The sequence below is a fragment of the Zonotrichia leucophrys genome, chromosome 4 (genome assembly GCF_028769735.1).
Source record: "Zonotrichia leucophrys gambelii isolate GWCS_2022_RI chromosome 4, RI_Zleu_2.0, whole genome shotgun sequence".
In the NCBI taxonomy this organism is placed as follows: Eukaryota; Metazoa; Chordata; class Aves; order Passeriformes; family Passerellidae; genus Zonotrichia; species Zonotrichia leucophrys.
Window position 1 is genome coordinate 38,679,552 of NC_088173.1, and position 22,894 is coordinate 38,702,445.

General features: G+C 41.7%; 1 protein-coding gene across 2 annotated transcripts; it reads left to right on the forward strand.

Annotated features, from left to right (window-relative positions):
* The first annotated feature begins 35 nt into the window (after positions 1-35).
* On the forward strand, positions 36-22,243 carry MMAA (metabolism of cobalamin associated A). Of its 2 annotated transcripts, none has more exons than XM_064711220.1 (7): positions 36-1,221; positions 15,812-16,287; positions 17,290-17,412; positions 18,517-18,687; positions 18,992-19,077; positions 19,437-19,586; positions 21,436-22,243. In XM_064711220.1, exons 2-7 carry the CDS (start codon positions 15,867-15,869, stop codon positions 21,721-21,723), a joined length of 1,239 nt encoding a protein of 412 aa, XP_064567290.1. In that variant the 5' UTR covers positions 36-1,221; positions 15,812-15,866; the 3' UTR covers positions 21,724-22,243. The 2 variants fall into 2 exon arrangements, with proteins under 2 accessions (XP_064567290.1, XP_064567291.1); XM_064711221.1 differs by lacking the exon at positions 36-1,221 and adding an exon at positions 15,146-15,188.
* Positions 22,244-22,894: the final 651 nt, after the last annotated feature.

Consider the following 22,894-nt stretch of genomic DNA (forward strand, 5'->3'; position numbering starts at 1 on the left):
GAAAAAGCGTTGGAGTAAGAAAGGACAGTTTTATGTTGTGACTGCTTTGAATGTTGCTGTCTTTTATGTTTTGGGCTGTAATGACTCTCTGTTTTCCCTAAATAGGGATTGAAATTAGAAAATAGTAGCTCTGCAGTGCTTCAGAAACTTTCAGCAGTAATCTGAATTAAGTGGGACATGCAGGATCCCAGTTTTTCTGAGTTCTTTCTGTTGTCAGTTTTTCTATAACACTGTTGAAGAGCTGGGTACATAATATTTTCATTATCTGTTCTTCAGCTTTTTGCTTGTGGTGTGGAGATATTAGGTGCAAGGAATGTGTACCTTCATATGAGGGCACAGAATGTGTCAGCTGCACTTCATTAAATGAGATGAGTGGATTGGAGTAGCACCTGAGACTCTCAGGTGCTTTTGTCTGGGTTAATTTCTTTTCACAGTACTGGTATGGGGCTGGTTTGGATTTGTGCTGGAGACAGTGTTGATAACACAGGGATGTTTTCCTTACTGCTGAGCAGGGTTTGCACAGATCCAAGGCTTTTTCTGCCTCCCACCCCACCTGTGAAGAGACTGGGGGTGCACAAGGAGTTGGGAGGGGACACAGCAGGGGCAGCCAACCCCAGCTGACCCAACATACATCCTGTCACATATGGAGTCATGCTCAGCATGTAAAATGGGAAGAAGGAAGGAAGAAAGGAGGGTGTTTGGAGTGATGGAGTTGTCTTCCCACATTACAGTTATGTGTGATGGTGCCTGGATTTCCTGGAGATGGCTGAACACCTGCCTGCTCATGGGAAGTGGTGAATGAATTCCTTGTTTTGCTTATTAAATTGTCTTTATCTCAACCCACAAGTGTTTCTTACTTTCACCCTTTCAATTTTCTCCTCCATCCCACCTGGGGTGAGTGAAGGAGCAGCCAGTGAGTGGTGATTAGTTACCAGCTGGGGCTAAACCACAACAGACTAACAGCCAGAAACACAGGAGGTAGGACAGAACTCACCTGGGAAGAAGCAACTGCTGGCTTCAGGCTGCTGTGAAAACTTTTGGATCATTTTGAAGAAGTCTTCCTTCTGATTTGCCCTGCTTTGGATAGTTGGAGTCAGAAAGCTTTTAAAGACAAATGACAAGAATGAAAGGAAAAAGAGTTTCTTGCTGATCTCTCACAAAACAGAGAACACTGAGAACTAAAAATGCGGACAGAGCCTACAGTGTCAGCTCTGTAACCAGGTAAGTTCCTGTTGCTTATTTGGTTTTATTTCCTCATAGTTTTCTCCATTTAATCTCCTGAACAAGAGTTAAACACAGGAGATGCTACTTAAAAGCCAAGACAAATCTCTGTTAGGAGAAACTGAAAAGACAGGGATATCTGTATTGAGGAAAAGCAGTATACATGGACACAAATAATTCCATGGAGCTGAATGTGTTTCAAAATCTCTGCTTCGGCTTTTGAGTGCTGGAAATCAAATAATTCTCCCAGAATGGAGATGACATTTTAATCATTTAGGAGGATCTGGTGAACTCTTAAAAGATTTGTTGAAGGTAGTCATGCTTACCTGTATGGGTTTAGGAAGGTATGGAAAAAATAATTCATGTTTTATCATATCCTGTATCATATTTATGGGCCTGATCTTTTAATGCTTGCTAACCTGGTATTGCTGTCTACTTTGCTAAAGCCATTTGCTGCTAAATCACTGCTCTTGCTACTGTAGCTATTGTCCTTTATTGTCTTAAGTCAAGTATAGCTGTCTTTTTTAGCCTCTAAGCAATACAGGTGTGAGTATCATTATCTGAAGAGAACAAATCAGTGTAGAGGTGTCTGAAATTGATATGGACCTTTCTTGCTGTGCCTATCTCCCTGACTTTTCCTTTGCCTTGTCCCACTCTAAGGTGGGACAAGGTGTCTTTGATGGACACTTTGGAAGTTAGCTGTGTTTTGGTGCTCTCTTTAGTAATTGCTGCTGGTTTGTTCTGTGAAGCACACTGTAGCCTCGTAGTGTGCTCCTGAGATTTGTGATTCATGGCCATGAACTGGCAGTCACCTTTTTCTGGATGCTTGCCTAGATATACAACATAACTCCACCATCACCAGCAGTGGTGGAGCAGTACATTTTTACATGCATCATCTCACAGTTCATTTTCTTCAATACATTTGTGATTCTGTGCAGGAGGGAAGGGAAAATGGCTCGTATTTTCCTCTGGCCCTCTCTGTCCTTGACTTAACTCCGTGAAGAGAGACACCCTTGCCAAGTTGTCCTTCAGGGGATGTTCTCTCCTCTCTGCTCCTTCAGCACCCCTCACTGCCTTCTATATTCTTGATAACTTTCCTTGTTTTTTTGAACTCTGCAAATTGCTTTTTGTCATCCCCAGGAGGTGCTGCCCCTGTGACACTGTGGGTCATGTGTCTGTGTGTCTTCATGTGCTGGGAGCTGCTGAGGCAGAGGGCTCCGGTTCCCCGCTTCTGTTCAGTTTAATTGAGGTGTGTGGCAGGTGGCTCCTGTTTCATTCACCCCACGTGCAGTCCCTTCAGCGGGGAGGGCTGTGTCCCCTGGGCTGTGTGGTGAGCTGTTTTCATGAGGCAGGTGTGATGGAGAGGCAGCCTCCTGATCAAAGCCTGCTGCAAACACAGAAGTGGCTCCAGTAACATTGACAGTGCTTACATCCACTGGGCTTGATGTGGTTAAGAGCTGAGTGGGTCTGCTGCAGGGAATGGACAAGATGGGTACAGTTTTTGTGCAGGTCTGATGAATGCCTTGCAGGTAAAAATGATCCTCAGAGTATGCTGTTAATTGATCTTGTGCAACTGAAGTAATCAAAATCAAACAAACCCCCAAATTTTACAAACAGTCCAGAAGTCTGGAATTTGATTCAATCATCCTTAAGGAATGTTAAGATTTTTTTATTCTAATGGGTGCAGATTGATCATATTTTTTAAGACTTGGCTTGTAATTTCCCCTTTTTATCGTGCCGCTAAGACATAAATTGAATGTTCTGTATGTTCTCTTCATGATCCTGCCAGATCATCTGAGACTCTAAATCTTTAAAGCTCAGAGGAGGCTGCTGTAGTTTCATTTTGAAGAAGTAAACACTGTCACTTGCTCCAGATTGTAGATAGGAGTTAAGATATCTCATAGCAGTGATAAAGACCTGTGACTTACAGTTGTGTACTACAGTAAATAGAAAATGAGCAATAGTTATATTATAGGCTTGCTTTGCTCAGAGTTTGCTTTATGTGGAGTGGTCACTTGCTGAGATGTGCTGGGAGAGCACAGTTTGCTTTTGTAAAACAGATTCTGATTTTCCTGTTGCAGCTTTCCCCAATGTCCCTGTAACATGTAAAAACATTCTTTTCTATAAAGAAAAATGGTGTGCATAACTTTGCCTTCCCCTTTCTCCTAATATAACTTTGAACTTCTCGGTCTGCTGTTCCTTTAGATTACTGAGCAGAGATTAGAAAAAGCAGGAGAATGAGACTGGATGTGTGCAGTGCTGCAGTAACTTTACTGTTTTTTTGGAGCACTTGGTTCTTGGCAGGAGAGCAGGGTCTGTCTCATCTCTGAGCCCTTCACTGCTGCCTTCTGTTGATACTTTAGGGATTGGTAATCCTGAGTGTTTTCAGATATACATGTGGAGACTGAAAGATGGCTGCTGTCCCATCAGATATTTCTCCAAGTTTGTGGACCAGTCTCCTCAAGTCAAAATCACCATAGGCCATAGTGTTGGCAACAGCACTATTTAGAAACTGGATCCAAGCATGGCTTCATTGTGAACATGATTCAGCCAATGGTTTGACTACAAACACTTTTCAAACCTCTCAAACACAGCTTGATCCCTCTGTGTGCTGAATTTGGGCCATGCTGTTTTCTCAAGCAGCACAGAAAGAAGCTACCTTGATCTGCATGCACTGGGGACTCAAAACTTCAAGAACTGGGTTTTTATCTTGTGCTAAGAGAGCAGTTCTGTAAATAGTCTTTCACGGGATAGCTTTTAATTGCAGTGTGGGGTTTCTTTGTACCCCTACTGCAAATGATTGATATGGCTCTAATTTAGAATACACTCTGGGCACTGGGGCCATTCCATTTTCTGACCCACTGTGTTGCTCTTGGTCTTTCAGAAATCACATCATTGCCTCAAGTGTCCCTGTGATTTCCCCAGGTCACAGAAGCAAGTTTGAACAGATAAAGTGGTAGATCTTTGGTTGAATTTGGTCTTACACTGATAGAAAGCAGCTTACAATCAAAATATTAAACCACTGAACTCTCTAGAAATTGACCATTTTCAAAAGGGAAAGCACTGGGATGTCTTAATGTTGGCAAGGGCACGTACAGCAGTCTGATCTGTCACCTCAAGGTGGGAGCCTCGAGTTTGGGGACCCTGATTTGGCAGTGTGTACTTTGAGTGAGGGGCCATCCATTCCCTCACAGGATCTGTTGGCAGGCACCATCGAGCCCCAGATGAATCCATACTGTGCATAATCCCCAGAAGCATTGGAAAAAGATCCATGTGTGTACAATGGTAAGGGAAGGTTCACAGCCAGGTTTTCTAACCATCACCTGAGGAAGTACAGGAACTGCCCAATTCTGTGCCAGCAGCAGTGGGTGGGTGACAGGGGTGTGGCAGTGGCACTACAGGGAACAATCCCAAGCATGGTCAGACCTGGAACTTTGCAGCTGAGTGAATATGGAGGTTGGTCTTGAATGTGAGCATTTTGTTGGATAAAATGGGGGAAAGGATCCTGACCACACTATGAGTGTTCTTGTTGTATTTGGTGTTTATTTCACTGTTGTTTCAGAATTGTCTGGGTGCTCTTGCACTGTTGTTCCTTTGACAGTAAGGTGGATAAAATAATACGAAGAATATGTGGGCTTTCCTCTTTTTTGTCCGGATTCTGGTCACCCCTTGTGTTTTGTAAAACATTACTGTGTCTCCTTGTGTTGAGAATTACCATGGCCTGACACAGGTGGGGTATACAAGAAGCCCAGTCAAAATTCATTCTCTACAACTGTATCTGAAATGCCTGAAAAATGTGACATTGCCCATCACATAGACAGGAAACAGCCCTTGTAAGGGACTGAGTGAAGCTGAAAGCCTAAGCCAAGTAACATCTCCATCTGGGAACCTTTCAGTGCCACACAAGTTTGGAAAACGTGGTTGTGACTGGCTTCCACATGTGGGATGAATGGCGGGTACCAGATGTTGCCTTACACATCCAACTCTTTTTCTCTTAAATTCCATCTGAAACACAAATGTTCTATCTGCAGCACTTGTGGGTGAAAGCCTGCACATGTGAAGGTTTTGGTGTTTGCACAGGAACAAGGCTGGACCTGCACCACTGGAAGCAGGGTCGAGGTTTCTCTGGCCATCAGAAGTTTCTGATGACAGTAAGCAGTAAAAACCTGAGAGGCAGCACATTAAATATGCAGTTGTCAGAGGTGGAATGCAGTGTACTTCTAAGGGCTGGCTAGTATGTCTGTGAAAGCTGCCCTCATTTCCTCCAAAAGAACACCATGGAATGTAACGATAGACTGATGATATCCTCCTAGGGCATATGTAATAATTAGGCACTCTTAATTTCCATCTTTTCAAATTTATGGGCTATGGATTATATCCTGTGTCTGGTTTTAGTTTTCCAAATGCAGAAGCAGAAGCTCCTTGTGAAGTTTCTACCTCTCAGTACTTGTGCCTGCTCCCTCCTTCCACAACCTTTCTTCCTCCATACTTAGAGAAGTTTCGAGAGCACAGTAAAAGGGCTGGTTACTGAAAAAAGTAGAGTATGACTTCATGTGATACCATGAGAAGATACTTAGTGTACACCTGGAAAAACAAGCAGTTGTGTGGGGGTATTTTAATTTCTGTGTTGGGCATTTTTCAAATGTCCTGTTTATTTTTTGTGGATTTTTTTAGAAATGTAACTTCCACACTACAAGTCTGAGATGGTTAACCTGGTATTGCAGGTTTGTTACTCAAGTACAAATTATAGAATTGTAAATAATTTGAATATCCCTTTTTTAGAGAAGGCACATCCTGTAAGGTAATATTCCTACTTTTAATGAATAGTTTTGGTTGGGTTTTTGTGTTTTGTTTTTCTGGAAAGCTGGATGAAAACAGGTGAGAAATTTAAGTCCTCATACCTGCAGAGGGGGAGTACAGGGACCTGCTTCACTTTCTTCCCTTCCACCTCCCTGAAATGAATTATTCTTCTGTAGTTTTATGGGAGGAAAGGGAAAAATCTGGAGGGACTTGCTCCATGTGGTTTCCCTCTGGCTAAAGCTGACCCAGCCACAGGGAGAGATCTCACAATGGAACAGATGCTGTGTTCTTCAGATGAATTATGAATTTCAGCCTCTGAAAGGATCAATCTAAAAGCTGGAGGGCTGTGAGGGGAGGGAAAATAACTTTGAAAAACTAAAACATCACTTTGGGTGCATAAAGATATGTGAGAAATTCTTTCAGGAATGCTGCATTGGAAGCGTATTTGAGCCTTGTACATGTTCTGCACATGCAGAAGTGCAGTAAATGCTGGTCAGATGAGGGGCTGGCTGCATAGTGCATCCTTTCAGTGGTGTATGGGCTTTGTCTAGGACTAAAGTTTCATTTAGAAGGCATTTTGCAGTTTCCCTACATACCCTGTTCCACATATTAATCACTTTTGTAGTTACAATGTTTCTTCTACTATTTGGTTAAAATTTGCTTTTCTACAAAATGGGTTTGCTTTATAGTTAGGTATTATGTCTGTGTGTTTTTTATTGTCTTTTGCACTTCCCTTTAGTGATTGTCACTCCACCAGAAATACAGTGGATTTCCATCATGTTTTCCTGGGAATCCCGAGGCATTCTTCATTTCATGATGCTTTCACAAGGCTGTTGTGAGAATGAGCAATGATTCTATGAAGAAGTTGGCCTAATCTCAGGACTCTTACATAATTGAGCTAAAAATTTTAAATTTTATGTCTTCTGGAAATTGATCTTGTGGAATGTCCAGATTAGTGCTCAGAAAAGATTAGTTAAACTAATTAACAAAAATTACCCCCTTAGATTAAGCTATTATTTTTGTTCTTGCCCCTTCTTTATTTGACTGTTACTCTGATACCTTTTAACACTAAAACTCTTAAAAGTGTTATTTGCTTGTTTGCTAAGTATTCACTGTTCTTTTTTAAATAAGAGTTAAAACATTTATCCAAGAGTTACTGTTTTCAAAATTGCCTGAAAGTGAGGAGGCAAAAGTTGAGTGGGGTTTTTTTTTGAATTTTGTTTTATTCCAGTGGAAAAAAATGGATGTGCTGTCATCTTTTTCTTAGATCACAAGGAACAAAAAGAGTTTTCTTTCACAGGTCAGACTTTAAAATGTGGTCTTGATTATTTAGAATGTATTCATTAAGAAAGTATGTGGTTAGATAACTGGCATTAGGTATTTGTAGTCTCCTTCCAGAAAAGCTGACCAAAGGGTTTGCAGAAGTAGCCTTTACTGAATTACTTGCTGCCCTGCTGTCTGAGCCTCTGAGGCACTGCAGTCATCAGTAACTAATGCAGGAGTGTTTGTGGGCATGGTGGCAGAATCAAGCAAGCAAACTGCCTGCTCACTAAGTTTTGTTCTAAAACATCATGGTAAATAAAATGTGCTTTAAAATTAACTGAAAGGGTCAAACCTGGAGGTGTTGAAGCCACATGTGTTAGGTAGCTACTCTGGGGAAGAAGAGTTAAATTCCTTTACTCTGCTTTGCAGAGAATAGGACCAGAAATGGCACTCTTAAACTGCACAGAATAAAATTGAGTCTAATACTAGGGGCAGGGAGAAGAGATTTGTGCCAGTTAAGACATTAAACACTAACAAGTTATCTGGATAGGTTATTTGGAGAGATGGTCAATGGCAGGTTAGAAAAATGCATATCAGGAATAGCAAAGGTCGTCTTGATGCTTTCCTGCTGTGTGCTGTGTTTAGGGCTTGGTCTGAACTTTGAAGAGCTGAACTCTGTCAGAGATGTTGAGGATGCCTTTGTCACCCGAATATATTTTCATACCTACTGAGACATAATGATTTAATATAAAGCTGGCAAAACTATTTTCCTCTCTTCTTGTTCCACATGCCTGTGTAGTTAAGGATGAGTTGCAGCTAAAAAATGCATTGATTTGCACAGCTATCCTAGTAACAAACTTCTCTTTCTGCTCAGGAGTGTGTTCTGTACAAGCATTTAACCATCATTGAGAGTGCTGGAGTATGAATGCCTCATACAAGATCATCCGGAAAAGAGCTTTTCCTGAAGCTTATCAATATTCCTAACAGGAACCCACAGAGTCTTTGCTCTCAGAGCAGCAAGACTGAAGAAGCAGTGACAGCTATAATGGCAGGGCACTAATGACTTTGGAGAAGTGTTACTTGTGTAATTGGAAATGATACAAACACTGTCATTAAAACAGATTGTTGATGCCACCTTTATTCTTTTCATAGACTTAGTTACAAGAAGGGATGCACTCTAAGGAGATGATATCAAAATTTTTATGCTTCCCACAACTAGATGGGTAGATCATGAGGCTTTAAAATATGAAATGTTGTTTTTCCAGAACACCAGCTAAAGGAAGTATGGATTTGAATGACTGCATACTTTTCCTTCACTGCAACAGGAGCACTGGGAAGGTGAAATGTCATTGACATGTGATTCTGAAACATGGAGTAAGAGCTGAGAGCTCTGACTTGAGCTGTAATTTTCTTGCATTTTTTTGATGCTAGCAGAAAATTATTTATAGCTTCTTCAGAGTTCGGTATAAAATACAAGAAGACAAAATCCATATCCCTTCCCTTCAAGAAACATCTCATTTTGCAAGTAACTGCTGTTTTAATCCTTTCAGTCTCCACTCATTCTGTCTTTTTTAGAATAGGTCCATACAAGAAGTTAGCAGCAGAAAGGGATGGTGATGAGGAGAGACTGCAACATGGGAGGCCTCCTAGAATGCTTTTAATGCAACACTATCAATTTTTTGCTTATCCCATCCTTTTAGATTATTTTTAAAAACTAATGGGCTTGTAAGGGCTTCTGTCAGACCTTGACTATTGGTGACTGCACTCTCATTGACGTACTCAGCATCTGTTTTAGTATCTGTCTTGCTTCATGAGAAGAAGGTAGCACCAGGGATATGTTCTCTTGGAATAAATGGCAAACAGGGACAAGGGATGGTGTTTGTGTGTGTGTGTGTGTAACCCAGACTTGTATTCAAGACTTCCTACATCCATTTTTTAAATGCTTCATCCACTGACAATTTGAATAGTCTGCCTCTGGCTGAGCAAGAGAGCGCATTCCTGGAAGTTCCTAGAAATGAAGTGTTCCTGGAAGTTTCTTTCCAGAAATGGCAGAAAGCCTGAGTCTAGACCAGACTAGAGACATGCAGATAGACACAAAACTAGAAATTTTGGACAGACCTACTTAGAGTTTTTGGCATCTGACTGCTGCTGTTTCTTTCTACAGCCCTGTGGAAAGAGCCATCTAACATGTCTGATAGATTAGCTAAAGTCAAATAAAGAAGCTGAGTTTTCAATGCTGAGAAACTGAAATGGAATAGCTGATCAGAAAAAACCCAAAACTCTCTGTCTATCCCCTTCCATACTAAAATTCAGTTGAATCTTCTCTGAAAAGGATGAAGGATGCTGATAATCACAAACCTTCTGAGCTGTGAGTACTGCAGATTTCTTGTCTTCATTCTAAACAATAAAAACCTTTTAATATTAATGCAACAAGGCAACTATTCATATGTGTCCGATAAAGTTATCTGTTTGTTTCCCACACTGATACTCTGAGCAGGTGTCTTAACACAGTAGCAGAATTTTGGTTAAAATGTATGCCTTGTATTTTGTTTCTGGTTTAGGTGGGGAAATAAGATTGCATTTCTAAGTAAGTCTTATGTTACCCAGAGATCCCTGACTTGCTGCAGTGACCAGAGATAGGGCAGCAGCAAAATCCTGCTGGGAAGTCAGAAACTCGCTGTAAGGGGCTCCTAAACAGGGTTACAGCCACTTGCTGCTGGTGTTCTGTCAGTCATTTTCCAAACCGAGATGGGACACATGCTTGCAGAGAGGCTCTTGTATTTTACACTCTGAAGCCTCCTGGATGCACTCTCAGTAAATTTTCAGTATGTTTAAGTTCCTCAGGTGGTTAAACTCTGCCGTGGCCAAACAGGCAGATTATCCATGGTGATGGTGACCTGAATTCCCGTGTGTTCCGAGTCCATCCGGGCTGTGTGACTCAGCCGCATAGCGCTAGCTTCCCCTTCTGGCCAGAAGAGGTAAGGGAAGCCTCCTGGCGAGAGTCACGGGAATTATTTCTCAATTTTATTCCTCTGCACTAAAGATAAACACAAAGTTTCAGACAACAAATGAATAGCTAACTTCCAGTGAGGGGAAAGTGCAGGTGTTCATCTTTGATTCTTGCAACATAATATAATATATACTGAGATGGGGTTGATGCTTGAATGTAGAATTCTTTTCTAAACATGGACCTAGTTGGGAAAGCAATTAGATGAAAATACCAACTTCTGAACAAAATGATTCCAAATTTCCCTTCTGGACCTCTATTAGCTGATCCTCAAAACAAATATTTGACTTTTTTCCATATGCTCTATGCTAATTTTCCCCATGCAACTGCATCAGTTATGACTGCAGTGGTGTTTGTTGTTTGGGCATTCGAGTTTTTTGCTTCCCTTTTAGTCTTAATGAAGGATTCTTCTTTCATGTTAATTCTCTGGTACAATATTTGGTACCATTAGTCTAAGCTTTGTAAATGTAGGGTGCACTTACATGAAGGTGTTTGTGTATTTTGTGGTGTAAAGCAATGACACAGGGTATGATCCAACAGGCTTTTTAGCAAGCCCTTCCTGAGTCAGTCAGCCTTTCAGAATGCTGCTGTGCTCTGTTTCTGGATGGGTTGATCATACAGCATTGAATCTTAGCAGAATCTTCCCTTTTTATCCTTTTCACACCCATCTGCTACAGCTGCCTGGAAAAATGGGACATTTAGCTTGCACACAATTTTGGATTGTAAGTCTTGCTTTTGTGGGCACGTTGGAGAGTAAGCAAGCAAATGCCCGCATAACTGAGACTTCCAGCATGAGTTTCTGGCAACTACAGAACTTAAAAACTGCAACCAATTAGGCCTTTCCTTAAGCAAAAAGTATCTGGGAATGAGGGTGTCTCAGCCAAGCCAGATGTCAGATTGTATTATATTTTTTATGTTTACAAATATGATTAGTATGGTTTCATTGCTGTATTAAAAAAAAACAGGAAGAGGCAATTCATTATTTCCTTTTCAGCTGTGTAATAATGAACTACATGAGAAATATTTTGATATCATGAGTCATTGGTGGCCATGGAGAAAAACATACTCTTTAAGCCAAGCTTTTAAATACTTTTTTAATTGAAAGAAAAAGAAATATTATTTTACTGGCAAGTGACTTGCTCTTCCGGGTTTATAATTTTAACAATGAACTGGTCTTGGAGAACATTATTTAAATGGCTTTTACAACCAGTAGTAGTATAGAAATAATGTCTGGGGGTTTTGCCTATATAGTAAATGTCTTTCCTTTTTTTACAGAAAAGATGGTTTTATCTGTCCCCTTTAAAAATCACTTCACATCAGGCAGTGCATCATTAACAATTAAAAAACTTGTGCATAAGCAGTAGAAAAGTTTCCTGTAATGGCTGATGTCATTTCTCACTAATGTGCAATCACTGCTCAGTTCATACCAACAAGGAAACACTGAAGTCACTGCTCTAATGTTTTGTGAAGACACTTCAGCTCCTTTGTTTATAAAAATGTTACACAAATACCATAATTATTTAAGATAATTTTTCCTTCTGCTTTCTTCAGATGCTCTCTTGTAGCTCTCAGCCAAAGCTCAAAGAGCAAATTTCCTTTTCCAGGCTTTCAGGAAAAGGAAATTTTCCTGACAACCTGATGGCTCCTCACCAGCACAGGTACAGAGAATCTGCTCAGCCATGGGGCTGTCCTCCTGTGTAGGTGGCTGGCCCTGGGAAGCTGTGGAAAGGCTGTTTTCTCCATACAGCTGTCCTGCTGCTCTGTCCTGGTCTTTGTAGAAAAACCTTGGGATGCTCAGAGTTGGCAAACACCTATTGGTGTAACAGTTGCAGGGCTTTTGGCCTTTTTTCTGGTGTTTCCTTGCCCGAGGAAATCTTGTAACTGCAGATCTGAGGCCTGGGCTCAAGGTGCATTTCAACAGGCAAACTTTCAGCTGTGAATATGGTTTCTAGTGATTTCATTTCAGGTGTCCAATTATCTTCTAAGATAACGTAGAAGGTATATTTTGTCTAGAGTGCTAAGACTGTTCTTGAAAAGCTTAGCCTTTCTTCTTGAAAGGAAGGCTGTAATCAGTAGTTACCTTGCTTCCTCTTTTGCTGTAAAGAGGTGGTTGGATCAAACTTTTCTGCTTCTGTGAAAACTGAAAGGAATTGAGGGCTGCCTTCTGAAATAAAGGGCAAATGGTCTCATTTGGTCCCACTGTATTTTCAGTTTGTACCATGGCAAGGACTGTGGTTTTGTATTGGCCTTTACAGCACATTGATGTAGAGAAATGTCTGTGATGATATTAAGTGTCATTGTATTAATTATGTGCACAAAGATTACTTTGGGTTTTCTTAAAGAGGAGGTCAACAGAGCGAGGAAATCAGCATTGCCAGAGGAAGAAAGAATGAGCTAATCCAACTAAAACTGCAAGTGGAAGCCAGTTAGACGGAATGTAAATTTGCATGGTTGAATTTGGCAGATTCTAGTGTTAATACTATTCCTGCTGTGAGAAGTTACAGAAGGATCTTTTTCTATTCTTTTGTAATGATCTGGATTCAGTTGCACATTTTGCCTGAATGTCTGTGCCTCCCTGCACCTTTAGCTCATGGCACAATATTTATAACACTTTACAGGTTGTTTGATTTAGTACTGGCTTAGAAGGAAGACTTCTATTTCATGAGTTACCAGCCGTACCCTTTTCTTTAACACTGGGATAAATTTGCAGCAAGGAGGTTATACCAGACAATTTTCTTAAATCTTGGAGAAGTTTGCAGACTGTGATGGAATAACTATGGGGGTGCATTTTTATTATTCTGACACCCGTGGGGAAAAGAAGAAAAGAGAACACAGAATATGAGTTAAATTTGAAATTTAAAAAACCCAAATCCACAAACACACTCCCCCCAGCCCAAATTTGAAAAATAATTTTTAAGAAAAGGGAGAAACAGAGCCTGATGTAGAAAGCTACTGAATTACCCTCCTGAATAGCTCAGCAACAATGTTAAGTAAATTAATGATGAATGGATAAAGAATACAGAAGCCAAGAGAAATCTCTGTGTTGGAGATTAGAAAGCACAAATACAGTGAGTCTGCCCAAAATTTATTGGGCTGTGTGTAATAACAACCAAAACCCCCTGTCCCCCTCTTTCGTTGCATACATTACAAGACCCTAGGAGAAACACAAGAACACTGTGTAGCACGGCAGGATGTAGATTAAGAAGACTCTAGATATGATACAGCCTCTAAGGGAGTATTTTGCCTATTTTGGATGAGGTTATAGTAAAAGGAAATCAGAGGTTGTAGAAGAGCACATAGTTCTAGCAGACCTATATAATCTCTGATGTATGAAAGACTATGGAAAAAAGAGTGTATATAATTGACCAGGCAATAGGAAGTCTTCCTCTCATATCTGGCATTTGGAGACTGTAGCCTCTGACTGGTGAAAAGCAAACTTGTTGAATAACAGAGCTGGGGGGAGAGGAACAAAAAAAGAGGATGACTTGAGCAATTTGGAGTTCCAGACCTCACCATTGTGCAAAGTCTTGAAAACAGTTCTTGCAGGGAGATGACTCTGCAGCACATTCATGCCTGTTTGTGGCCATATCAGACTGGCAGTACAGCTGGTGGGCTGTATAAAAGAGCAGCAGTTTTGTTCTGAACTGCTGAGTGCACACTTTAATTTCACTCCTATTATTCCGGTCCACAAGGTTATCATAGAGAACTGAACAATCCCCTCTCCTCTTCAGCATTGATGAAATGTGCACTTTTCCATGCCTGTTCACCAAGGTCACTGACAAAAGTATTCAATTTCAGAGAACACAAAGGGGCATAAACTGAAGGGTGAATTAAGCAGAAGTAAAATGGTTTTTTTTTGTTGTTTCTGCTGCTATTAAAATAGTAGTGGGGATGTGCTACCTAGGTGTAAGTGCAGCACTTGAAACAGAGAGCCTTAGAAAGCTTGTTAATGAAGAGATTATAGTGATCCAGGCTAACTCTGGTGAATAAAGACCTGGTTAAACAGAAAGACCTCATGAGGCTATTTCAAAATAGAACTTCTTGTCTCTTTCTGCTGTGGTTTCATCCCATGCTGATAGGCACACAAAACTGTATATTTTCTTAGCCCTGAAGTGTTCAGGTCGCTGTGTAGCATCATCTTCTGGACTGGAATAACAGCAGTGAGATTAAATTGTGCATTCAGCAGTTCAGAACAAAACTTCTGCTATTTAATAGTCTGTCACTTTCACTGCCCAGGTGATGACACTGGGAAAAAGTCTTTGCGGGATAGTGCAAGGCACTGGAAACAGCTCAGTCAGTGGGTTCTGTGTGTTCATATTCACTGGAAATAGATCTGTGTGTCTGTGTGCTTTAACAAGAAGACGGGAAGAAAAAGGGTTGGGAGATGGCTGAAGAAATAATAATAGTTTAAGAAAAAATTAAGGAAGCAAAACAAACCCCACCTCACGATAAACCAACATTCCACGACAGGAAACTAAATTTGAAGAGGAGGTTTAATAAGGCTGAAAAGAAACGTGATTTAATAGGCACATGGGGGGTTTTAAGCATTTCTTCTCCCTCTCTGGTGTATGGGGGAGGACCAGTAAATGGCCATGCACGGATTCAGAGTGGATACCACTAAATCAAGAGGGAAACGATGATTTGAAACATCCATCACTGAAAGGCCAGAGCAGGGAGCCTGTGACTCCACGGCCATGGAAGTTTGTGTACACATGGAATGGCCGGACCCGAGCCCTGAGGCCTTGACCCCTCGCTCTGGAGGCCCGGGCAATGGCGGGAAGCTCCCTGCCTTTCGGCACCCTCCTCTGCCGGCCTTGTTCACCCCTTTCCCTGCGGGGCAGCGGGTTCCGGCTCAGCCTGAGGGCGTCACTTCCCGGGGCGGAGCGGGGCGGCTCCGGTAGGTGCCGGGAATGGCGGGCAGCGGCCGGGAATGGCGGGGATCGGCCGGGAATGGCGGCTTTCCCCTGCCCTCCTCCCCTCAGCGGCCGCCCCGGGCTGAGGCGGCGCAGCGGGAGCGGGGCTGGGGCCGCCCGGGCGCCTCGGGGCGGCCTCAGCTCCTCCTGTTTATTTCTGAATGTTCTTGTGTCTGAACTCTCTCCCACTCCCTTTTTCCTCTTTCTGATGGAAATAAGTGCAAATATGCCCTCGTCCCGAATAATTGTTAAAAACAGCCCTAAAATAGCCCGTCAAACTAGAATGTACCACCAGTTCTGTAAGCTTAAGGATTGATTGCTCCTGGATTTGTGGTGTGTCCCATGTGCTCTCAGAGGCTTATTTAAAAGTACTTTTTAAAATATGTTTTCATTTGTGAAGTATGATAATAAAGAGATACTGTGCTTTTGATTCTGCAGTGTGTTTTTATTGTGTCTGTTTAGCGGGAAAAGGGGACAGTTATTTTTTTTTATTCAAGGCAGTGGGTACAGATAAAATCAAAGCTGATGATCAGGGGTGTACATAAACTTAATTTGAGTCCTCACAAGCGCTTTGAGGAAAGTAAAAATGTTTCTCCTTCTCTTTAAGGTGTCTGCAAACAGAAGTGAACTGACAACTCTGGTACTTTTTGGTTCCAAACAAGATGAAGATCCCCTGTTTGCTGCTGAGATTCCCTCGTTGTTATTTCTCCAGAAGAACTTACTTCGTGAACTTTCGCTTCACTTCCCCAGCAGATTTCCCGGGCCTTGAGTCTCCCTGGCCAGCACATCACTGTCGCACAAAATGGATTTGTTCATCAAACGCTTTGAGGAGAGAGCTGTGCCAGCAGGCAGCCCCTGAGCTGCAGGCAGAGGAGCTTTCTGACCAGGAGCAGAGACTCGTAGACAGACTTTACCAGGGGCTAATCCAGGGCCAGAGAGCCTGCTTAGCCGAATCCATTACACTCATAGAATCAACTCAGAGTAGGAAGAAGAAAGTAGCCCAGGTGCTCCTTCAGAAGGTATTATCCTACCACAGGGAACAAGAAAAGTTAAATCAAGGAAAGCCACTTGCCTTTAGAGTGGGTTAGTCCTTTTATGTCTTGTCTAGTAGTAATTACTGTCCTCACCTTTTATTATCATTGTTTGTGGTTTTGTCTTGTATTGTTATTTTTTTGTGGTTTATCACCAATCTAGATTACTTCTGTTGTCCAGTGGAATTATGGCTTGAGATGAAAAATGCTTTTGAGAATGCTTTAGAAATTATCATGGCTTCTTGGGAGTGTGTTATTCAGGGTTGGCTGTGTAACCTTTATAAGGTGAAACATTAGTTAGTTTGCAGGTTGATGCAGATGTTATCTACACTTAGTGAAAGATGTGTTCAAGCACACCTGGTCTTTTCCTAAAGGTGTTTCTTGGACCCTTCCTGAATCCCTTTTTTAGTCTACAGAAGGAAAAACATGCAGCTTCCTGTTTTATAGCCCTCTGTTAAGCAGCCTGATTTTCAGCTGAAGGAGACTTGAACCTGCTTCTCCTGGAAGCTGTAAAATATTTTTCCCTTACAAAGAGAAGGACTCCTAGCATGTGTCATGCCCAGCTGTCATCTCTCCTGTCTGTACAAAGGTAGTAAGAACAAGAACTGGGGCATGGGAGTGAGAAAAGTTTGGTGCTAATCTTAGTTTGTGAGCTTTGACATGCAAATAAACGGCCTCATTTTTTGGAAAGAACAGCTCTTCAAGGTACAGCCTTGCTTTTCCTTTTGGAATGTTTCTTTTGTAGTAAATCTGAAAAATCCAGTTCTAATATATAACATTTTGAAAATTATGAAGGATACAGTACAAGTAATTTTATTTGGAGGGGAAGAAATAGATGTGGATAAGTCCAGTATTGGTGTCAATAGGATGAGGGATAGTGAGGTGCTGCTGTGATGTCAAGCTCCTATTTTGTTTTGGCATAGCTTTTATTTGCTTTTGTTGTGATGCTGTGTTAGAGTATGAATTGTTGTCAACTAGATGCTGATGGTATTCAGGAGATGTATTATTTATTTGACTAACAAAATGGTTTTTTCTTCCTATTGTGATTATTTAGGGTTGTCTGGTCCTCCTGGTGCTGGAAAGTCGACCTTCATAGAATGCTTTGGGAAGATGCTTACGGAAAGAAACCACAAAGTGGCTGTGTTGGCTGTGGACCCTTCCTCTAGTACAAGTGGTGGTGAGTTTTGAGTCAAGTTACTAATACCTTATAAACCACTGAAGTATCTCTTTGGGCCAAGTGGAAAAAAATTTGGTGCCTGTAACAGTAAAATGTAAAAGAAATCAAGTTTTCATTTTTTTTCCAGTAAAATGTAAAAGAAATCAAGTTTTCATATTTTTTTCCTATGTGATGCAAAATTGGAAAATATGTATCAGTGTTGTAGTTCTTTCAGATTTTCTCTTTTCCAGTATTCAAATGCCGCCTTACAATTTATTTTTCTAAATCTGTATTTTTTTGAAGTTGTGCTGATGACACGCTGTGATCTGAAACTCTCCAGTAAAAAATTGTAGGGGAATTACAAGCTGAACATGCCTGATTCTTGGTATCTCTGATACAAATAATACAACCTTGATTTTGATCTTTCCATAAGGGGCAGCTGCTAGGCAGCATCATTAATTTTTCCAGCTTCTGTGCTGTTAGAGGTGTGTAACTATTTATAAAGAAATAACTAGAGCATTGCATTGACATGGAGCTAAGATGGACTGTGTTCTTTGATGCATGCCTTCAGGATGCATGAGTAAAAGTAGCAAAATGTGGCAGCAAGACTGCAGCAGCTGGAAGAATTGAGCATCTCTCATCTTTTGGAGTGTGCATTGAGTGTGTAGATCTCGCTGGATGTGATTTGCAGTTTGTTTGAGTAGAAGGAAGGCAGGGACACGTGTCAGCTCTCCTAAAGCAAAACACCCAGCACCAAAGTGTGTCAGAATCATAATGCAGAGATTTGTCCCTTTGGACAGGAGCAGACAGGAATCAGCTGTGTGGCCTGATGTGTGTAGGCTTCAAAAAGCCATTCAAGAGTTGTAGAGTTCATTCTGACCTAGCACAAATTCTTTGTGTTTGGTAGCAGTAAAGTCTGCCTGTCAGGCCTTTCCAGCTGCTGGGAAGTAGAAGAACCAGACAGTAGCTTCCTAGTCCTCAGCTAAGTCATGAGAAGCTGTAACTAGGATATTCTTATTTGACTGACTTGGTATGAGAGATCTGTCTGTCCTCACTCATTTATTGGTGGGGATGGGGGAGAAGGGGCAGTTTGGCTGTATTGCACTGAAATAATTTAACATTAAGGTTCCCTGCTGGGTGATAAAACAAGGATGACTGAGTTGTCGAGAGACATGAATGCATACATCAGACCATCTCCAACCAGTGGGACTCTGGGAGGTGTCACAAGGACCACAAATGAAGCCATTCTGCTCTGTGAAGGAGGAGGCTATGATGTTGTTCTCGTGGAAACAGTGGGTATGTGCTTGGGGTTTGCTTTGTTTGTCTTGTTGTGACATGAAAATAGGCTGTGCTAATAATTGCATATCCCTGCCTTGATTTTGCCCATGTTTTTTGCATGTGGTCACTGCTTTAACACAAGTGCTCATTCTGTCTTGTTTTCTAGTCCTGTGTGTCTTTTACTAAACTGTCATGTTTCCTGTTCTCTTTGTTTTCTTAGTGGGATTTGTTTGTGGGGCATTGCTGGGATCTGTCACAATTACTGACATTAATGGGACTGAAAGTTTGTAGTAAATGGTAAATTCTGAATTTAATTTTTTAGGTGTGGGCCAGTCAGAATTTGCTGTGGCTGATATGGTTGATATGTTTATATTACTGCTACCACCTGCGGGTGGAGATGAATTACAGGTATTTTTCAGTTTCTCTTATTGGTTACTACCTGGGACTAGGAAGAGAAACTTAAATTCAGCATGCAGTATCTGTGCAGAAAGTCCATATCAATAGTGTTTTGTCCATTATACTGTTATTATTAAGTATTTTCAGTGTCATCAACTTACTGCCCAGTTAAGCTCCGTTTTTGATTTTAACAGTATTAGGATGTAAACTTTGGATACTCTGTGGATTAACTTTGACATGTTTACTAGTTCTATATATGTTTTTGGTGAGAAAACTAGAAACTACCAAATCATTTTGACCTGCTTTTTGTGCTGAATCAGCATGTCACAGCCCCTGTGGCTACTCCTGATTGCTGTCCCTGCTGCATTTAGGGCATCAAGCGGGGCATCATTGAGGTGGCAGACCTGGTTGCTATCAACAAGGCTGATGGTGATTTGATTGTGCCTGCCCGGCGGATCCAGGCCGAGTACGTCAGCGCCATGAAGCTGCTCCGCAAGCGTTCCAAGGTTTGGAGGCCAAAGGTTGGTGGACTTCCCTGTGTTTTGTGGGTCTGGTTTGGTTTTGTTTGGGTTTTGGAAATGTGTTTGGGAGGTTTTTTGTATTTTCCCCCCAGAAAACGTGCTGAATGAGTTAAGATTGGTATCTCCTCACCTAGCTGGCCTAGTCTCCCTGGGCTCCTTTTAAAAATTGCAGTTGGTTGTTCAGTGTCAGTGTGCTGGAGAAGTGATTGCTGCTGTCTGTGCCTCACCTCTGATCTCAGGGTGTGCCACATAAAACACTGCAAAGCCAGTCCTCCTCCCCAGGATTTCTGCTCTGAGCTACAATCTCTGCGCTAGCAGAGCTATTACTGACATCAGGAATGGTGCAAACTTCACTTGCTTTTTGTAAACTGTGCATATCCAAAAATGCCCCTTAATCTACTTCTCCCTCTCTTATAACTCTGAAGCCTGTGATTATCTTTGCTCTTTCACTAGTTCATGTGTTTGCCTTATTGCTTTAATTTTTTTTTTTTTAGTTTCTCACATAATAAAAATGGCTAGATAATGGGAATTTTTATCCTGGAGGTCTTCAGTTTTAATGCTGTATTTTATCTATTAAAAGTTTTTTGGTGGATTTTTAAGAAGATTAAGTACTGGTTTTTAATGTGTGTATATGGAATAAGCACACACACTCTCACTTCCTTTATAAATAAATTATCTGTAAAGGAGGTTTGTTCTACCCTGGTGTTGAAATTGACCCATTAAACTGAGTTTAAATCAGCTGAGGATTAGCCTTTCTTTTCTAAGTGTGGAAAAGGAGAGAAGCTTTTTTTTTTTTAAAAAAAAAGCCTGAGGCTTTCAATTTGAAAGATTGTGCTGGATTTCTGAAAATTAATTCCTGGTGTGGAAAGCAAAGGCAAAAAAAAATTAAAATACCTTGTTTCTGGCATATTTTAAGTGTGAAAGAATAGCTACCAGAATATGCACTTTAATCTACATTTAAGTAAAGGAGCAATAATGTGCCTCTTAGTTGAAGGACTTACTAAAAATGATTCTCATAACAAGCAGCTGGACAAATATCCCAAATAGCATGGATCTCAGGGTCTGTAGAATCCCAGATTTTTGGGGAGTTGGAGCGTAAGGTACAGATATGCTTAGAGCTTCATGAAGCAGGTACTGAAGGCAGCTTCCCTCACACATTTCCTGATTTCCATGCAAGCCGCCTGACCCAGTGCTTATTGGAATATGAATCCCAATATTACCAGGCAGATTGTGCCTGGGCCAGTCTGACCCTTGCTGCTGGGCCAAAGGCGGCAGCTGTGGTGCATCACCCCAGAGACACCTTCAGCTTGCTGGTGGTTGCAGCCAGGCACTAAACAAGTCCAGGCTTGTTAGGAACTCCATTTACCTCAGGAAGAAGGCTTCAGGCGAAGGTGAAGACAAAGGAGATGGATTCTGCTGGAGGGTTATATCCAGAGTTTTATTCCATGGTCACAGAGGTCTGAATGTCAGTAACAGCTCCAACAGAATCACAACCGCATGGTCTGATTCACCTTTTAAGCTCCCGGGGCAGGGGGAGGGGAGGGGACAGGTGAGCCACCAACCAGGTGGGAGGGGCGGGGCCTCAGGGGACGATGACAGCTAGACAGACCAATGACCTCTGGGCCTGAGGGGCATCCCTTGAAAGTGACGAAGCACACGACGCCCTGCTGGAATGTTAAAACTGATTGACAGCCCAGCAGGGGGCGAGGGGGGAAGGGGAAGAGGGGTATTGGCACACTTGGGGAAGGGACCCGGAAGTTTAAAAGAGGCTGTTACAACACACTGCAACAAGTGCTGGCAGCCTGGAGGCCAGCAGGTAACCTGGCTGTGGCCATTCCCTGAACCCCAGGTGATGCGCGTCTCCGCCAAGACCGGCGAGGGCGTCTCGGAGCTGTGGGACAAGATGGCCGAGTTCCGCGAGCTCGCGCTCAGCAGCGGCGAGCTGCTGGCCAGGCGGCGCCGGCAGCAGAAGGTGTGGATGTGGAACCTCATCCAAGAGAATGTGCTGCAGCACTTCCGCTCCCACCTGGCCGTCAAGGATAAGATCCCGCTCCTGGAGGAAAAGGTTCTTGCTGGGGTCTTGTCTCCTGGGCTGGCAGCTGACCTGCTGCTGAAGGCGTTCAAAGATGCTCTCTAAGCATTGTTTGTACTCTGCTCTTGATGGGTGCTTTATGTGAAACGTGAACATTAAATGCACTTTTTCTATGTGTTGATTCTGATGTTTTGCTGCAGTGGAAATGCATTGAAAACCTATCCAGTACTCTGCAGAAGAATTCTGTTGGATTCTGTATGTGCAGCGATCATGACAAATCTAAACACTCACTAAGAGACTACTACACACTATTGGAGAAAAAATAAACTTCCAAATCTTCTGTTTCTACATGCCTTAGATCTGTTGATAAAAACTGGATGCCTGTGTGGAATGATTGGGTTTGGGGAGGGCAGGAGAGCGAGGTTTGTGGTGGTGCAGGGTTGGATGGTGCAGGGTTGGATTCTGGTTGTGGGGTCATCTCAGAACAGTTGACACTGCAGCTTTCCATTCTAATATAGCAGCAGCTGTTGCCAGAATGGATTGCATTTTCTTTCCTCACCTTGAGTGACAGCAAGAACATTGCACTGCCTGACAGCACCAGACCACAACCTTAGTTTTAAATAAATTGTATGCATATAAATAGAACACAGTGGTGTTTGGTCCCTCTTTGGAAGCTGTGGTTAGTTATTACATACTATACAGTAGGAGAAGGGAATTTTAACCATCCCAGTTTCAAAATAGATGTTTTATTAAAAAACAAAATGTAGTTAAACTTTTTTTGACATGCAGACATCAGATTAGACAATGTTACCCATGATGTTTTAATAGCAAATCTCTTTATACTAGAATAATTTGTCTCTAAAAATGTTTTATGGTTTTCTGATCTGACTTACATTTTCTGGATTCAAACAAAATGGCAGTCGTGTTTAGTATTTTTTTCTTTATCTCTTGCAGAAGACAGGACTGCTTCCAACCAAAAGCACTTTTATTTTCTATTTTCCCTTGAGAAAAATCTGGAGGAAACATTTTCCTGATCTATGATCTAGAAGGCAGAGCTCATCTGGTACCCACTAAATGTGAAGAGTAAAGTGGAAAAGTGCTGATTTTTGGAGATCTGACAGTAAAACCATTAAAATAGGAGAATTTGTGAGCCTGTTGGTACTTAGGTAAATTAATTTTTAAAGAAATATATTGGAAGTGATAATTTTCACAGTTTTGATTTTCTGGACATGTACATAAAAGGTATGGTAACTTCAGCTCAATTTCACCTGTTTGG

Bases quoted from the DNA above. Each gene is read 5' to 3' on its own strand.
- MMAA (XM_064711220.1), top strand. From the start codon at position 15,867: ATGAAGATCCCCTGTTTGCTGCTGAGATTCCCTCGTTGTTATTTCTCC. The intron at 16,288-17,289 runs GTTAGTCCTTTT...GTGATTATTTAG, and splicing joins GCCACTTGCCTTTAGAGTGG to GGTTGTCTGGTCCTCCTGGT. The intron at 19,587-21,435 runs GTTGGTGGACTT...CCTGAACCCCAG, and splicing joins CCAAGGTTTGGAGGCCAAAG to GTGATGCGCGTCTCCGCCAA.